The following is an 18,828-nucleotide window of genomic DNA, read 5'->3' as shown; positions in this document are numbered from 1 at the left end:
TTCTTCTGTGAGATAGTCATTTAAGAGATGAGTTTTTTTTGGAGAGGGATTGCGCATTAAGAAGAGAAATTGTGAAAAGAGAGAAGCCTAGAAATTGATTAAGGGGTGATAGCATGATTGGGATAAGCCTATTGTGTTGTTGAGATGAAGGTGAACCTTGTTTTTTTGTTGGATATCTCTTATTGTTGAAGATAATTGGTATAGCAGAGTAGAACATGGTTGATATTTGTTAAGGTTGAGTGGACGTGAAAAGGGATTGAATTGGAGAATCTGAATTTGAAGAAGTTTGGAGGTAAGGTAAGACTGTAGATTTGTTGTTGTAGAGATTTAATATTACTTTCTTTTCTGGTCTTTCTTCTAAGACTCAGTGGCTGCACGAAGGGGCGCACAAAGGGGCAGGCCCCTTTGACGCGCACCTTCGGCGCGCGACGCCTGAGAGGACTAAAATTTAAAGGTTCTGCTGGTCTCAGTCTGATTGGCTGCCTTGCAGCGGTCGGCTGATTGGCCGGTTCTCGGTGGGGGGCGGGCTTCGGCCGCGAGGAGAGCGGGCCTGGAGCGGTGCCTGGTCTGGTCGCGCTGTCGGCGGCGGCCCTGTCCGGGTGAGAGATTTTAAAGAAGGCCTTACCCCGATGGGACGCCGGCGCCGATTGCGCAGGCCTTACAGCAGGAACGGCAGCAGCTTTTTTCCAGGTAAGCCAGATGAAGAAGGGAGAATCGCGGGCTTACTTTTAAATTTACAGAATTACAAGTCTGGGTACACAAATAAGCATGGGTGTAGCTTGCATATTGCGGCGGTTACTACCCCTAACTAATTAAGCTAAATATTTCACTTAGATGCAGTTCCAACACTGCTCTCTACATTAATGGTGAGGGTGGAAGGGAAATAGAACCAAAAGGTTACTAAGAGCCAAGAGTAACAGATAAGTATGAGAAAAAAAAAGTGCAAAACTTGCAGGGCAGACTGGATGGGCTGTTTGGTCTTCTTCTGCCGTCATTTCTATGTTCTATGTATGAACACGTGACCTGGTAAAAAACTGATTATTCTGTCACAGTATTATTTCCAATAGAAGCAAGTTACTTACTCTTCACATTTAAGGTGACAGTTTTCTCTGTGGACATTTTCACCCCAGGGTAATACACCAAACAGGTCAGGTTTTTCCTATGGTCATCTGTAGATGTAGTAAAGGTGAAACTGGATGAATAGCTGAATGTTCCATCGTAATAAGATGATGTTGTGTTAGTCGTAGAATTAGGTGTAGTTAAAGCTTCTGTCCAGGTGATGATGGGGGCGGTTCCCGCACACCTCCCTGGAGCTGTGCAGTTGAACATCACTGGAACATCTGCTTCCAGCATCTCAGGGATCGAGAACTCAGGCTGCTTTGAGAAACCTAAACAAGAGATAAAAAAAGAAAGTGCCACATCACAGACCTCTGCAGTTAGCAGTAGCAAAGATAAGCCAGTGCCAAGGGCAAGTATGTGATATTACTACAATGTGCTCATCTCATACTACTGCGTCGACATGAACGTAAACTGTTTTTTGTATCTAATGGAAAGGTTGCTGATTATTTTAGAAGTCAGAAATGTAGAGCATACTTACTGGTTATAGTAACAGAAGCAGGAAATGATATGTAATCATGCACAAGTCCTCCCTCAAATCTGAAGTAATATTTGCCGGTATCCTGTATCATGGCATCATCGATCCTAAAGCTGCAGTTGCATTCCGATAGGTTCCCGAAGATGGTGAAGCGACCCCTGGTACGTTCATCCACTTTTCTGTTTCCATTAGTAGTTGCTACTGGGGTTCCTGTAGAGGGCTCAGCCTCTCTGAACCAATATCCATGAAAATTATTTTCTAAACTTTCATTCAATGGGAATGTGAACTGACACATGATGACCACACACATACCCACTTCATCTGCTACCGGAGTGCTGACATTTACATAAAAAATGGTGTGCCTGTCATGGCAGGGGGAACCTGTAGGGAGAGATATATTTAGTGTTACAAAAGTACAGCACTTCACGCTCACAACACATTAGAACTGCAACATTAAACATTTATTTATTTATTATTTTATATACCAACATTCATCTCATTGAGATATCACACTGGTTTACATTCAGGTACTGTAGGTATTTCTCTATCCCCAGAGGGCTTACAATCTAAGTTTTTTGTACCTGAGGCAATGTAGGGTAAAGTGACTTGCCCAAGGTCACAAGGGAACAACAGTGGGAACTTGAACCTTGGTCTCCTGGTTCATAGTCCACTGCTCTAACCACTAGGCTATTCCTCCTCCCTAACATAGACAACCTGACCAGATTCTAAAATAAACAACTATACTTAAGAATCTGAAATGTTTTTCATAATTTGCACTTAAATTCCTAAAATTAAGGTTATTTGCTAACTGAGCCTTCCCTTTCACGTGAGGATGAGCCTGAGACCAGGGTAATGCTGGATTCAGACTTTCTAACCCATCCTTAACCTCTGGGGGGAGCCTGTCCATGACAGAGAAGATTCTGTATCTGATCTATGAGATCCTTCAATGATTCAGGACTGGAATCAAAGCAAATATTAATCCCTGATGAGTGCACAAGCCTTTCTAAGTGTTATACCTACTACTGTTAGAGTGTGTCTGTCCTACATTTACCCTCCTATTGCACACTCAGCAGAAAAAGCCCAAAACTCTGCATCCTTCTCAAGGCATTAAACTTCCACAGTTGCCCCTTAGCTGCTAGGACAAGGAGAGGTGCAGGTGGAAAGACCTGGAAAGAATATTTAGCATGGGGCCAACACCTCCCAAACTCAGTTGCAGTGCCACCTGTTGTACACATTCCCCTGGTAATGGGAAGCCCATGCAGAGGAAGGGGGTGGGGTATGTTCGGAGTTGATTACAGGCACCTGTGAAATGAGGGCAGGGGATAGTGGTGGTAGAAGTAAAAGGAGAAAAAAAATAGCCTTGGAGTTGGGGAGAACAGGGAGTTCAAGGAAGAGGGTATGCACAAATGACACGGGGTTGGAAGCATTGAGTGAGGAGGTGCAGGCTTAATATGAGAGAATCAAAAGCATAAGAGCAGGACCAGGGAAGAGGACATTGGGAAGAACATTAGAGATAGGTAGAAGGGAGGAACCTGGGAAGGAGCTATGGGGAGAGGGGGGGGGGGGGGCATTTCCAGGTTCAGTGGCATGGTGGGAGAAAAGCAGAGCATTCAGAAAGCGGCCATGGAGTAGTTGTATAGGGAGATTCCAGAAGTGACCATGGGGAAAATCCAGGAAAGCGCATTTTAGATGGTAGAAGGGGAGGAGGGCATTAGGGGAGGGTCCAGAATGGTGAAGGATTAATAAGTAAGGGAGGAGGCCTACTGCTAGCCGCAAAAAAGGGACTTGGACACTTACTACAACTATCCACCAAAATAAGTCACCTAGAACTAGCCCTATTCAACTCGGAACATCTCCAAATTGCTCTGGTCTACGCACCCCCAGGAACCTTAGATTCCAATCCTTCACCCCTAATCGAATTCGCAACTAAACATCTCAAGAGGGACAAACCATCCTTTCTGATGGGAGATTTGAATCTCCATGTGGACGTTTCCCCATTATCCCACAACTGCGACATATTACTCACAGCACTTAACCACTTGGGATTAAGCCAGATCGTCAAAGGTCCCACGCATAAAGCAGGACATTCTTTAGACTTGATCTTCCTCAATGAGGGTCTATCTTCCGCCTCCATCCCATCTAGCGTCCCAATCCCGTGGTCAGATCATCATATTATGTCTGCCGAGATTCATATTAACAACCATCCTCGACCTGTCTTCCCTACAACCACATTGCAATACAGGAAACCCTGCTCTACAGATCATCTTAGCAAACTGCTTTCAAAAGAGTTGGTTCGCCTTGATCTCACAGACGCACCCTCGGCTATTAACTCATGGATCAAGATAACAAGCGAGATTGCAGATCAATCCTGCCCAACCAGTACGAAAACCTTAAAACCACCCCAAGCTAACAGGAATCCGTGGTACACCCCGGACCTTAAAAACATCAAACAAAATCTTCGCAGTAAAGAGCTCAAATGGCGCAAGACCCCATCCACTGACACTCTTGCTTCCTACAAAGCCCACCTTAATACATACAGGATTGCTATCCTCAAAGCCAAAAAAGACTTCTTTGTTAAAAAAATTCACAACTTCTCATTCGATTCCAAAGCCTTATTCTCCATCGTTTCATCTCTTACAAAACCCTCGCCCCCTTCCATCCCTGACGAGCAAGCATCCAACAAAGCTACAGAACTCGCTATCTACTTTGATAAGAAGATAACCAACCTCCTCAAGCCTATCTTCACAGTTCAACCAACAACCCTTCCATCCAGCACTCCATCTCCCACCAGGGATTATAACCTTACATCTTTTGGAGACCCCTTCCTCAATGGAGATCGAAGGCATTCTAAAAAAGCTAAACCCTCTTCTCACCCGTTGGACGCAATACCCTCTAATCTTCTTCTATCCATTCCTAACACCATTTCTAAATCGTTAGCAGACATCATTAACTGCTCCTTAACCCAAGGCAAGGTTCCAGACCAATTACAACTAGCCATCCTAAAACCTTTACTAAAAAAACCCAACCTTCCAACATCTGACCCCGCTAACTTCCGACCAATAGCCAATCTTCCCCTGATCTCTCAGAGTGATGGAAAGAATTGTAAATAAACGACTGTTCTGACTACCTTGAGGAGAACAAACATTCTCTCCCCCATTCCAGTTTTGGATTCAGAAATCACAAAACACTGAAGCTTTATTTTTATCCCTATCCGACCACCATCCTTCTCAATCTGGAAAAAAAAACCCACCTTACCTTCTTGCTCTTCTCGACCTATCTGCCGCCTTCGATACGGTCAATCATTCTATTCTACTGGAACGCCTATCAGATATCGGCGTTCAAGGAGAGGCTCATGGATGGTTTAAATCGTTCTTTGAAAATAGATTCTACAAGATCAGAATCAATAATAAAGAATCCCTCCCAATCAAATCAAACCTGGGAGTCCCACAAGGATCATCCCTCTCTCCCACGCTTTTTAACATTTATTTGCTGCCTCTCTGCCATCTACTCTCTAACCTCAAACTAAAATACTATTTCCCTGTACATACCAGGATCAGTCCAGACAGCTGGGTTATGCCTCCTCTCCAGCAGATGGAGTCAGAGAGAAAACTGAAAGCACCCCCTAGATATACTGGTGTGCCACCTGCGATCCCCCAGTATAATCTCTGACTCCAGCAGATTGAGAGGCATAACCTGCGGTCCTGGCCTGGTCAGTTGTCGGTACTGGGGGAAAAAAAAAAAAGAGTAATAATAATAATAATAATAATATACTAGTCATACTTTAGGGACCGGATCAAGTAGTTTCTTCTCTTGTTGTGTTATTCTTGTCAGACTGTCTTTTCTCTCTCTATCTTTGGCAGCGCAGGAGCTTAGAGCGTGGCAGGCACAGAGGGCTTTGCCCTCTTAATTTTCCTGGCTTAGCGTGTCCGTGAGGCTGGGGGAGAGTTTACCGGTGGGCCGGTCACCCTCCCCCCATTTTCCAGGGTTCTAGCCCTGAAGGGGGTTTAGAAGGAGAGCAAAGTTAAAAAAAAAAAAAAAAAGTGTAAAAGTTTTGGAAGCCACTTAAGGCCTGTTGGTGACAGGCAGTGAGCTCGTTTGTTGCTTAGCCCCGGCCTGCCAGTGCCTCTAAGGACGTTGGAAGGGGTGGCTGGGTCACCCGGCGCGGTTCTTTGGTAAGGCTTACTTACCTTCCTTTTGGCGCGCTTTTCTGGCAGCTCCTCTGCCGCCGCGATGCCGCGTTCTTCGGCCTGCACGGCCTGTGGGGGGGCGGGGGCGCAACTCTCCCGGGAGGGTCTCTGCTCCCGATGCCTTCCCGGGGGCGAGGGACCCTCCCGGGGGCCGAGCGCTGCCCGCAGCGATTCTTCTTTGTCCCTGACGCCGCGGCAGCGCACAGCTCCAAGCAGCCGTTCTTCGGCCCCGCCTCCTTCGGGGAGGAGAGCGGCGGCCATCTTGGCCACGAGGCAGGCAGATCAGTCGGCTTCGGAGGAGGAAACCTCTTCTCCTCCTTCCCCTCCCGACCTGAGCCCGTGCCCACGGCGCGATTTGGAGGACTTTGGAGCCCCCCCTCCCCCAGGCTCACAGAAAAAGAATTTAAAAAGGTCGGTGCCGTTTTCCTCTGACTTTGTGCTCCTAATGCACAAAGCTTTCCTTCAGGAAGAGTCTGGTTGGGAGGCAGAAGGTCCCTCTCCCCCGAAGGCCCCCAAGACCTCCTTAATGCAGGAGACCCCCGCTGGGGCTGGGATCCACAGGGAAGGTCACCCGCCCGAGGGGGGGGGGGGGCGGGAGTGCGGGGGACTCAGTAGCCGCGCCGGATCCTCCGGGGACTCCAGATTTGCAGGCAGCGGATGACCTGGGGGCCGTAGAAGGTGACGACCCCCAGGTGCTACGTTTATTTGGGAAGGATGAGTTAAGCTTCCTCATCCTCCATGTCCTGCAAGAGCTGGAGCTGACAGCGCCACCTCCCAATGCTGATACCTCCACGGGGGATATTGCTATGGCCGGCTTAGGGCCCCCCCCAAGACTTTCCCATTACATCCCAAGGTTTTACAAATTATTTCTAGGGAATGGGAATTGCCGGAGGCTTCCCTGCGGGTTAACAGGGCCATGGAAAAATTGTATCCGTTGCCCGCGGAATCTTTGGATCTTTTTAAGACGCCCGCAGTGGATTCAGCGGTCACGGCCGTGGTCAAGCATACGACTATTTCGGTTACGGGGGGAATAGCCTTGAAGGATCTCCAGGATCGTAAGTTGGAAGTCTTATTGAAACACATTTTTGACGTGGCAGCCTTGGGGGTACGAGCAGCCGTGTGCAGCAGCCTCGTCCAGAGGGCCAACCTGTGCTGGGTCCAACAGCTTCTGACCGCGCAGGAGCTCCCTCCGGCTGAGGTGGAGCAGGCAAATTGTATTGAAGCGGCAGTCGCATACACAGCATACGCTTTATACGATTTGCTGCGCACTTCAGCACGAATTATGTCCTCGGCAGTTTCAGCACGGCGGTTGTTGTGGCTCCGTCGTTGGTCGGCAGACGCCACCTCTAAGGCAAGGTTAGGCTCCTTCCCCTTTAAGGGCAAGTTGCTATTCGGTGAGGAACTAGATCAGCTTATTAAGGACCTGGGAGATAACAAGGTGTACAAATTGCCCGAGGAGAAGCCCCGTCAGTCTCGGCCCTTTGGGAATACCAGGGCTCGCTTTCGGGTCAACGGCGTTTCCGTACGGGTAGAGGTGGTTCCTTTCCCCAGAAGCAGCAACCCACGAGGTCCCAGTCCTGGTCTTCTTCCTTTCGTGGTAGGCGGCCTCCGAGGGGAGGGGCCTCGCAAGGTTTTGCTGCCGGCAAGCCCGCTCAATGAAGGCACGCAGACCCATTCCTCCGTTCCTTTAATCGGAGGTCGGCTGTCCCGGTTTTGGGAGGAGTGGGTCAAAATAACTTCGGATCAATGGGTGCTCGACGTGGTTCGGCACGGCTACGAGTTGGATTTTGCACGTTCCCTCCGGGATCTCTTCTTGATATCGCCGTGCGGTCCCCTGGAGAAACAGCAAGCTGTACTTCAAACCGTCACTCACTTGCAAGCCATGGGGGCGGTGGTCCCGGTCCCACCGGACGAGGTCGAGACAGGTCGGTATTCCATATACTTTCTGGTTCCCAAGAAGGAGGGCACCTTCAGGCCGATCTTGGATCTCAAAGGGGTGAACAAGGCCTTACGCGTGCCTCGTTTTCAGATGGAAACGCTACGGTCTGTTATTGCGGCCGTCCACAAGGGAGAGTTTTTGGCTTCTTTGGACCTGGCCGAGGCGTATCTTCACATCGGTATCCGAGAGCAGCATCAGAGGTACTTGAGGTTCATGGTGTTGGGACGTCATTACCAATTTTGTGCCCTTCCATTCGGGCTGGCGACTGCTCCTCGGGTATTCACCAAGGTTCTAGTAGTGGTTGCGGCCTTTCTCCGTCGTCAAGGAGTTCTTGTGCATCCATATCTCGACGATTGGCTCATCCGGGCAAAGTCGTAAGACTCTTGCAAACGGGCAGTCTTCCTTGGTGGTGCGGCAACTCCAGTTGTTGGGTTGGGTAGTCAACTTCGCGAAGAGTCGACTCGAGCCGACCCAACAGTTTGGAATTTTTGGGCGCTCGCTTCAATACCCTAGAGGGCAAGGTTTTTCTCCCACATCAACGCATGCTCAATCTCATGGCTCAGGTGCGGCGCCTGATGGCCCTTCCCATTCCTATGGCTTGGGATTATTTACAGATCATTGGTCATATGGTGTCTACTGCGGAGATGGTGCCGTGGGCTTTTAAGCATATGCGGCCTTTACAAACCGCGTTGCTTTCTCGGGATCGCAGGTCCGAGGATTACGGCCTGGAGCTGCCCTTGATGGACCCGGCCCGCTCCAGTCTCTCCTGGTGGCTGACTCCCGGTCATCTCCTGCAGGGTGTGGATCTGGAGCCTCCGTCTTGGATAGTGGTGACGACGGATGCCAGCCTATTGGGCTGGGGGGCGGTCTGTCAGTCACGAGCAGTCCAGGGCACCTGAACAGCGCTTCAGTCCACTTGGTCCATCAATCGCTTGTAGAGCAGAGCGGTGCGTCTAGCCTTACGCCGCCTCCTCCCGATCGTCCGCGGCCGAGCTGTACGGATTCTGTCGGACAATGTGACTACAGTGGCGTACATAAATCGACAAGGCGGCACAAAGAGTCGGGCGGTGGCGACAGAGGCGGCATTGCTGATGAGCTGGGCGGAACGACACTTGTCACGCATAGCGGCCACCCACATTGCCGGCGTGGACAACGTGCAGGCGGATTATCTCAGTCGTCAGCATCTAGATCCAGGAGAATGGGAGCTGTCAGCGGAGGCGATGCATCTCATCACCCAACGTTGGGGTCTCCGCGCTTGGATCTGATGGCGACCCGACTAAATGCAAAAGCGGGTGCGTTTCTTCAGCCAAAGGCGGGAACACGGGTGAGAAGGAGTGGACGAGTTGGTGCTTCCGAGGCCCCGTCAGATTCTTCTTTACGTGTTTCCTCCATGGCCCCTGGTCGGAAAGGTGTTGCGGCGCATAGAGGATCACCAAGGCCTGGTGATTCTTGTAGCTCCGGAATAGCCGCGCCGTCCGTGGTTTGTGGATCTCGTCAACCTGGCGGTCGACGGTCCACTACGTCCGGGGCACCTTCCCAATCTTCTCCGTCAGGGTCCGGTGTTCTTCGATCTGGCGGATCACTTTTGTCTGGCGGCCTGGCTTATGAGCGGAAACAGTTGAGGAAGAGAGGCTATTCAGACGCTGTTGTTTCAATGCTCCTTAGGGCGCGTAGGTCTTCCACTACGCTTGCTTATGCTAGGGTTTGGAAGATTTTCCACGTTTGGTGCGCTGCGCTACGTGTTGCGCCCCGTCATTCGTCCGTGGGTCACATCCTTTCGTTTCTGCAAGATGGCCTGAAGAAGGGGTTGGCGTACAAGTCGCTCCGAGTTCAGGTTGCGGCGTTAGGTTGCTTGAGAGGCAAGGTCGAGGGGTTTCTCTTGCGAGTCACCCTGATGTTGCGCGGTTTTTGCAAGGTGTCGGAATTTGCGACCTCTGGTGCGTGTTCCTTGTCCTTCCTGGAACTTGAACTTGGTACTCCGTGGCCTGTGTGCGGCACCTTTTGAGCCTATCAAGACGGCTTCCTTAAAGGATCTGACTCTCAAGACGGTTTTCCTAGTGGCCATCTCCTCAGCCCGTCGTGTTTCGGAGCTGCAGGCTCTTTCTTGCAGAGAACCGTTCTTGCGTATTTCCACGTCGGGAGTTTCCTTACGGACGGTGCCTTCTTTCTTGCCTAAGGTGGTTTCTTCGTTCCATGTTAACCAGACGATTGAGTTGCCTTCCTTTTCGGAAGAGGAGCTCCGGTCTTCTCAAGGCAAAGACCTGAGGCGCTTGGATGTCCGTCGGGTCCTTCTGCGTTACTTGGAGGTTACCAACGAATTTAGGCGGTCAGACCACCTGTTTGTCTTGTGGAATGGGCCCAAGAAGGGGCTTCAGGCCTCCAAGACTACCATCGCCCGCTGGTTGAAGGGCGCTATTGCGTCCACGTATATTGCTTGCGGTAAACCAGTTCTGGATGGACTTAAGGCTCATTCTTTGTGTTCTCAAGCGACTTCGTGGGCTGAGAATCAATTGGTCTCTAGTCAAGAGATCTGCAAGGCGGCCACTTGGAAATCATGGCATACGTTTTCCCGGCATTATCGGCTAGATGTCCATGGTCCGTCCGCTCAGTCTTTTGGGAGCAGCGTGATTCGAGCGGGACTCTCATGGTCCCACCCCAGTTAAGGCGGCTTGGGTACATCCCAGCTGTCTGGACTGATCCTGGTACTTATAGGGAAAGGAAAATTAGGTTCTTACCATTGCTAATTTTCGTTCCTGTAGTACCAAGGATCAGTGCAGATGCCCGCCCACAGTTCTGGGAGTCCGCTCGTCTTCTAATATTCCACTGTCCTTCATTGGCAGATTGTGTTCGCTACGTTCGGACCAGTTTTTAAGGGTAAGTTGTAATTCCTCAGTTTGTCTTATACACTATTTTATGTTGTATTAGTTCTACCTGGTCTTCTAAGTTATCCAGGAAGTTTCTGTTTGATCTAGTCTTTGAGTACCTACATGCATACATTATTACAAGGGGGTACAAGAAAATTTTGAGGAAGTTGTTGGAAGTGGGTAATTGCTTACTTCTGCTTTGATATCACATATACTGAGGGATCGCAGGTGGAACACCAGTATATATCTAGGGGGTGCTTTCAGTTTTCTCTCTGACTCCATCTGCTGGAGAGGAGGCATAACCCAGCTGTCTGGACTGATCCTTGGTACTACAGGAACGAAAATTAGCAAAGGTAAGAACCTAATTTTCCTATTTTTGCCGATGACGTCCAAATCCTTCTTCCAATCACTGAATCCTTGCAAAAAACCTGGGCACATTGAAACTGCTGTCTACAATCCATCAATAACCTGCTCACCAGCCTGAACCTTATCCTTAACTCAAATAAGACCGAAATCCTCATCATCTCTCCAGATGAAAACCACAATCTCCTCAACTCACAAAGTGCATCTCAATTTGCAAAAACAACCATTAACCATTCCCCCTCTGTCAGAGACCTTGGGGTTCGGCTCGATAACCTATTCAATTTAAAATCGTTCGCCCTCAACACAACTAAAGAATGTTTCTTTAAACTTCAAGTTCTCAAAAATCTGAAACCTCTCCTGTATTTCAGCGACTTCAGACTAGTAGTACAATCTATCATCCTTACAAAATTAGATTATTGCAATTCTCTGCTCTTAGGTCTCCCTGCAATAACTATTAAACCCCTTCAGATGGTCCAAAATGATGCGGCTAGACTACTCACTAACTCAAACAAAAGAGCCCACATTACACCCACACTACAAGGCCTGCACTGGCTCCCTCTAAAATCCAGGATCACCTTCAAAACACTGTTGATGATCCACAAGGACATTCACGGTATTGCTCCTCTCAAGCTAAGCTTTCAACTTCGCACACACACATCTACCACACCAATCAGAAACGCCTACAAAGGATCTCTATACGCACCTCCGATCAAAACCACTTTAAGAAAACGCGCCTTTTCTACAGCCGGGCCCACCCTTTGGAACTCGCTTCCTCCGGAGCCGAGACAAGAACCGTGTCTTCAAACAATCAAGAAACACCTCAAAACTTGGCTCTTCAGACAAGCCTTTCCGGAGGCTCGAGATCATTCGGACACTGGTCAAAGGACATAACAGGACATTAGGGAGACACTGGTCAATGGACTAAACTGAACCGTAGAGAGACTCAACCTCTCTAGCATATCCCTCGATCTGTAGAGAGACTCAACCTCTCTAGCATATTCCCCGATCCTGATTTAATGCCACTCATCCCACCCCCTCCTCGCTCTTCCTCTCCAACATCCTTCAACCAGATCTTCTCAATCCATCTTTCAGCCTGAGCTTCTCAACCCTCTCCTTCCTCATGGCCACCCGATTCCTCTGGGCCCCACCACGCCCTTTCTATTCCGCTTACTCATAGCAATATTTATGAGACGCCTTACTTTATCTATCGCTTTTTTCCACTGTTTATGCCACCCCATTATATTTGTCATTCGTTTTTTGACGACCTGTCTATTTATAATCAACTGTTATCTAAAATGGTTTTATTTATAATTGCTTATCTATAATTATTTTTTTCTATATTCACCTGTTATTTAATGATTTGACGACTTGTTTCAATGTAACGCCATAGCTGCGACTGTTCTGTTTCAATGCAAACCGATTTGATTTCATATTTTTATCAAGAATGTCGGTATATAAAAATTATAAATAAATAAATTAAATAAATAAGTAAAATCAATGAATGGCCCATGGGGGTTGATGGGTAAGGGTTTTTGAAGGGAGCACTGGAATGGTTAAGAGATAAAGAACTTGGGAAGTGTTAATGGAAGAGGCAGGCAAAGGGAAAAAAACTGGTAATAGTCTATTAGAATGGGGTGTGGGCAGGCTGTGGGAATGTCCACAGGAGCATACATTTGAAGGATCTATAGGAGTACATACGAGGGAGAATATTTATCACTTTTCAAGGGGGGAAGTAGGGCCCTTAGGGTTTAAACTGAAAATTTTAAATAATAGTTTGTATATCTTCTTGTGTGTGACATCTATAGCACATGAAATATCCTAGAGGAGCAGATTGAAGGAAGAGGGAAGATATAAGATTATGTTGATCATGGTGGGAGTTGTGCTCATCGTAGGAGCTGTGGTCTTAGTAAGAGTGTTTGTGGTAGGAGTTGTATTTGAGGTTGCTGTTGTTCATGGCGAGTGTGGTGGTAGTGTATGCAGTTATAATCATAGTGGGTAAGATTTGTGGTAGAAGTGTTGGTCATTGTGGATGTGGTGTTTATGGTGAGTGGTGGTTTATGTTAGGCGTAGTGGTCATAGGTGATATGGTATATATAGTAAGAGTTGTGGTAATGTTGGATGTGGTGGTTGCGATAGGAGTTGTGGTCATAGAGGGTGTGGTGGTCATGGTCGAAATTGTGAATAATTAGAGGTAAACTTGCAGCTTGTTTTTCTTCTTTGAAATCAATTATCCTATATTTAAACTACATCTGCTGTACATAGCATACAAGAGATTATCAATTTCTATCAAAAAGTCAATCACTGAATTTCCTGATCTGTGCTGTACAACAGAAGTTTGCAAACCTGTACTGGGGGAACCCCAGCCAGTAAAGTTTTAAGGATATCCATAATATATGTGCATGAGATAAAATTTGCATGCTATGGAGGACAAGTGAGCACACATTTATTTCCTGCATATTTATTCTGAATATCCAGAAAACCAAATTGCTCAGAGTCCTCCTGTTGGGTTTGTGGCATAGTGTGGACTCTTGGTCGCAGTGGTGATGACTCCTCCCACGGGGAGGGGCCCCGTGGGGAACCACAGCAATAAGCTAGACTCAGAGAGCAAACACTCAGAAGGAAAGCTTTATTGCACTGCTGTAGATAGATGATATTTGCACAGGAATGGATAGCACTGTAGTCCAGCGATATTCCAATAGCTCAGACAGTCTCAGATGTAGATGGTCTCACCCAGATGTAACTAGGTTGGTAGTGTTCCACAGAGCGGGATAAGCCGAACCTGAAGGGTGGAAATGGAAAGCTGGAACGTAGAAGTAATCACAGAGAAGGAGTGCAGGAATCCTCCTTAGAGGTAGATGAAGGAAAGGACCCGAGGTCCATGGTGCAGGATACCCTGAGCTGGAAAGGCCTTCAAGGAGCGAGTACCTAGGAGTGCTGAGGGATCCTGAAAAGAAATAAGAAAGACCCCCGAGGAGTGGTTGTCTTAGGTTAGGTAGTAGAAACCCCAAAGGCGGTATAGAAGCGAGAGGCCCCGAGGACCAGGTGCCCAGAGCTTCTGTAGGAGTGAGATACCCCGGAAGGTAGCGAGGAATACAAGCAAGCAGCTTAGAAGCGGTCAGAGTAACAAAACCAAAGTCCTTGCTAATTCTTTAAATTGGAGCGGAGAGGAGGCTTTAAATACCCGGAGTTACTGATGTCATGTGGTGGGGACGCCCCCGAGGTTCCCGCCATGACGTGTTGATAAGCGTAGGCAGCATGTGCACGTGCGCCATAGGAGGCAACAGGAAGGAGCATGGTGGACGGGGATGCCCAAGCTGTGTCGGAAACGCTGAGGGTTTCGGCACTCAACACCGGAGGCAGCCATCTTACCCATGGAGGAGGAGAAAGGTAGAAAAGAGGTGAGGCAGAGCAGTCGCAGCCGTCTGCGACTGACGAACGCAACACCTCCAGGACAGGTTTGGGAATCACTGCTCTAGAACAGCCAGTGACAGCTGTTGACATATTAAATTTAGTCGCATACCAAGTGGCTATGCCATGGTCTCCCAGCCAGGAATGTGTGAAAAACATAAGGAGGGATCTAATGAAACTCAATGAATGGTCTAAAGAATGGAAGCTAAGATTTAAAGCTAAAAAATGCAGAGTATTTAATTTAGGTGCAAAAATCAAAGGGATAGGTATAGTATTGAAGGTGAAATTCTCCTAAGCACAAAAGAAGAGGGGGATATGAGGGAGATTGGCCACTTTAAGATTATCAGATACAAATATTTGGATAACGAGATGGTAAAAGCTAGAATGATGCATGACTACATAGGAATGTTTAGCAAATAAAGGGAAATGATATTGCGTTCACCATAGATGTTGTTCAAGTGACTTCATGTTTAACCTGATATTTTTTGTTAGACTTTACTATTATTTTATCTGGTATTATATGTTCCATGTTCCTTGTACTCGCCGCAAGGCGACAGTTCAGTTTTCATGTAAACCGGTGCGATATATACATATCGCACCGGTTTACATGAAAGTTAAAAATAAATAAATAAAATAAATAAATATTGCACCTGTATAGGTTCCTGGTGAGACCTTATTCCTCATAGGGGTGTTGTTCACCTTATCATTTTGGTAGCCCTTCTCTGTACCTTCTCCATCGCAATTATATTTTTTTTGCGATGCGGCGACCAGAATTGTACACAGTATTCAAGGTGCGGTCTCACCATGGAGCGATACAGAGGCATTATGACATTTTCCGTTTTATTCACCATTCCCTTTCTAATAATTCCCAACATCCTGTTTGCTTTTTTGACTGCCGCAGCACACTGTACCGTCGATTTCAATGTGTTATCCACTATGACACCTAGATCTCTTCCTTGGGTTGTAGCACCTAATATGGAACCCAACATTGTGTAATTATAGCATGGGTTATTTTTCCCTATATGCATCACCTTGCACTTATCCACATTAAATTTCATCTGCCATTTGGATGCCCAATTTTCCAGTTTCACAAGGTCTTCCTGCAATTTATCACAATCTGCTTGTGGTTTAACTAATCTGATCAATTTTGTGTCATCTGCAAATTTGATTATCTCACTCGTCGTATTTCTTTCCAGATCATTTATAAATATATTGAACAGTAAGGGTCCCAATACAGATCCCTGAGGCACTCCACTGTCCACTCCCTTCCACTGAGAAAATTGCCCATTTAATCCTACTCTCTGTTTCCTGTCTTTTAGCCAGTTTGAAATCCACGAAAGGACATCGCCACCTATCCCATGATTTTTTACTTTTCCTAAAAGCCTCTCATGAGGAACTTTGTCAAACGCCTTCTGAAAATCCAAGTATACTATATTTACCGGTTCACCGGGGGCGACCTCCTGCATGCGCCATTGGCAATACGGGGCCGTATTGCCAATCTTCAAAATACCTCCCTCCGAACCATGAGCTGCTGAGCGACTGTCGGCTTTCCCCTTTGTTCTGCGATATCTGGCGGTCCAGATATCGCAGGTGAAATGTGCACTCCCTTGAGCCTTAGCTAGCAGCGTTTGGATGAGACTGCAACATTGGTTGTACAGGCTGGGGATGACCTTTCTGCTAAATGTGTCTCTGGAGGGGACTTTGTAATTTGGAACTAAGACCTTCAGCAAATGCTTGAAACCCACATTCTCCACTACCTGCAAGGGCTGGTCATCAAGGGCAATCGTTTCTCCAATGCTCTGGTTACAACTTTTGAAGCTGCCTGCCTCCTACCCCAGGATAGCATTACCGAACACCACCCCATTTCCTCCATGGTGGGTTGTTGCTTCTGCCACAGCTAGAAGGGGCTGAGGGTATGCTGAGGGTGTGCGCCTTTTCAACAACTTTACACTGCCTGGAAAAAAGGGTCTACTGACTGGTACTGCCACCATCCGAGATGGCTGTACTGTTGTTGGGTGTTGTTTGTTCATATGATGTATTATGCCAAAATTAGTTAGATGTCCCATTTGCCTGCCTCTGCTAATAGCCCTGGCAAAATAATTACACTGAGCAAAACACATGTCCTCTGTCACTTTAAAGTGGCTCCACATCGCAGATTTCTTTTCTGATCCCTTCTCTATAGCCTTCGGGGTGTATGCTGGCACTGGAGCTGAAGTAGTAGGTGCACCCTGAGAAGCAATGCCAGGGTCATCAGTCATAGTCTATGCCTGTGCTGACTGCTCTTCCTCCTCATAATGATCAGTTTTGTGTCTCCCCTGCAGCAATGAAGTGGAGGCAAAGACAGGACTAACAAATCCTCCTAAAACTTCTTCAGCTATTACTTTTTCAATTTTTGATGATGAGAATCCCACACAAGATGATTCTTCATCAGAATCAGAACCAAACAGTGACTGTGCTACATTTTCAACGCTAAGTCGAGTCTGCTCTCACACTGCTGCTTTTGGGTGTCACCATTTTGTCTTGCATAACTCAGCCTACAGGGTCAGAAACAGGTGGTGGCGAAGCATCATCTTTAAATTTCATTTCCTTCCGGATGGAACTGCCTGCCCCTCCAGAGATTTAGATTGGAACAGGTCCCTTTTTAACTTTAATGGGGGACTGGCACTGCCTTTTGAAGTGCCTTCTCTGCCAGTCCCAATCACTCGACCACGTCTAGTTTTCTCTGACATTATGGATTTGATGTCCCTGCTTACTAGGGATTTCAATTTAAAGAATCATTTCCAAAAGAGGCCTACTGGGGATTTGGCTTCAGAGAGCACTGCTGCCCCAATATATGTGAGTCTGCAAAACTGCTCAGTGCCCACTGATGCCGAGGCACCGCCTTCTAGGCTTAAAAGAGCACAGAGAGACAGTGAGTTCAATAAAAACAAACTGCAGTTAACAAAAAAGCCTGGCTTGGCACAGCAGCAAAAACGATGAGAGATCTTTTTCAATGGCAATTCTATCAAACTACCAAGAAATTGAATATATCTCCCACCAACAACACCCAAATCCAGCTTACAACCTACCCCATGGGGTAAAATAAGCGGAAAAATGTCACTGCTAGCAGCTTCTCTCAGTGACACAGATAGACCGTCTCAGATCAATAAAAAAAGGTGTGGTAAAAAAAGTGGCTAACTGGCACTGAAGCCAAATCTAACAAATATCTTTTTCAATGGAAAATTCTATCAAAGCAGCTAGCAACTGAATACAGATTTGAGACACTCAGACTAGTTCTGAGTAAAGCCACCATCACCGGACCATCTCCCCAGACCTCCATTGCAAAGAAAGTGTGTGGCACGCCGCGTGCTTAAGGTATAAATAGTGCTTCGTCATCAGGAATAGCGTCACAGAGCACTGAGTGAGAGTGGTGATTGGCTGCATTAGAAAAATGCTTAACTCTGATAGGTTGTATTCTAGTCTCCTTGCCAACCTGTCTGACCCACTCTATGTCAGGGCTGTGAGGTCACTTATGACTCACAGGAAAGGGCAGGTTTTTGCTATGGATACTCCCACATGGCCTTCTCCTATTTCAAACGGCCGCTAAGATATCACTGCGAGCCAAAAGATTGAAACTAATATATGATATGTTGTATTTGTGGGGGATTGCGATGCGTTTCACGAACCCAAAAATACAATGAATAGGACCTATGCATTGCGGATTGCCATTGCATTGAAAATGAATGCACATCCCTAGGTGCAAATGCTCGTAACTGACATCCTGGCTGATCTATTAAGTATCAAAGACATTAGGTTCTCTTCACCTCGTGTTTTCTGGTTTCCAGACCTTTCTAAGCCACTGCCACTAGTGCCTCCTGTTGCTGTTGAGGTAGGTCCTCTGCCAGCATTTGAATCTGTTTCCGTAGGTTCCTGTTGTACTGGCACATGTACAACTGGTATGAGGCAATTCGAGCAATGAGCATTCCTCCTTGAAAAACTCTCCTACCCAGAGCATCCAGGGCCCTGTGTTCTTGGCCTAGAGGGGCGGATGAATGGGTGAGGGATCTCTTTGCCTTTTTAAGAGCAGACAACAACCACAGAGGAAAAAACAGTGCCCCTTGGTAGCCCATTTCTCCAAGCTTTTACTCTCGGTAGAAATTAATGATTCTCTTCAAGGCTTATACATGAAATGGACGGAGTAGTAAATATTTCATCTTTCCCTTTCAGATTTTAAGAATAGTTTTCTTTGCATTAATGATCTTACAGAGAGAGGAGGTATGAAGATAGGTTACCCAGGCAGATTGTAAACTCTTTGGATACTGGCATGATTGCATCTAATTTCTAAAAATGCTGTAAGCTACCATGAGCCATGGAAAGGAATACTAAAAATGAAAATTTCTCTTTCTAAAGGGGAGAGAAGATGAGAACAGAAAGAGAGTATATGTGTGTGGGGGGGGGGGGGGGGAGGAGGGGGGGTTAGGATGTGATCAGGAA

General features: G+C 47.1%; 1 protein-coding gene across 1 annotated transcript in view; it reads right to left on the bottom strand.

The window, feature by feature from the left end:
- Positions 1-1,074: 1,074 nt before the first annotated feature.
- LOC115075631 overlaps positions 1,075-18,828 on the bottom strand; it is a 169,866-nt gene continuing 152,112 nt past the window's right edge. Inside the window, exons 9-10 of the mRNA XM_029576203.1 lie at positions 1,907-1,975; positions 1,075-1,388 (exon numbers count right to left, since the gene is read on the bottom strand). Of these exons, the coding sequence (XP_029432063.1) occupies positions 1,075-1,388; positions 1,907-1,975 (383 nt within the window). The remainder of the gene's footprint in view (positions 1,389-1,906; positions 1,976-18,828) is intronic.

The sequence above is a fragment of the Rhinatrema bivittatum genome, chromosome 14, assembly GCF_901001135.1.
Source record: "Rhinatrema bivittatum chromosome 14, aRhiBiv1.1, whole genome shotgun sequence".
In the NCBI taxonomy this organism is placed as follows: Eukaryota; Metazoa; Chordata; class Amphibia; order Gymnophiona; family Rhinatrematidae; genus Rhinatrema; species Rhinatrema bivittatum.
Note: the sequence above shows the minus strand (reverse complement) of the source record. Positions and strands in the feature narration are given on the sequence as shown.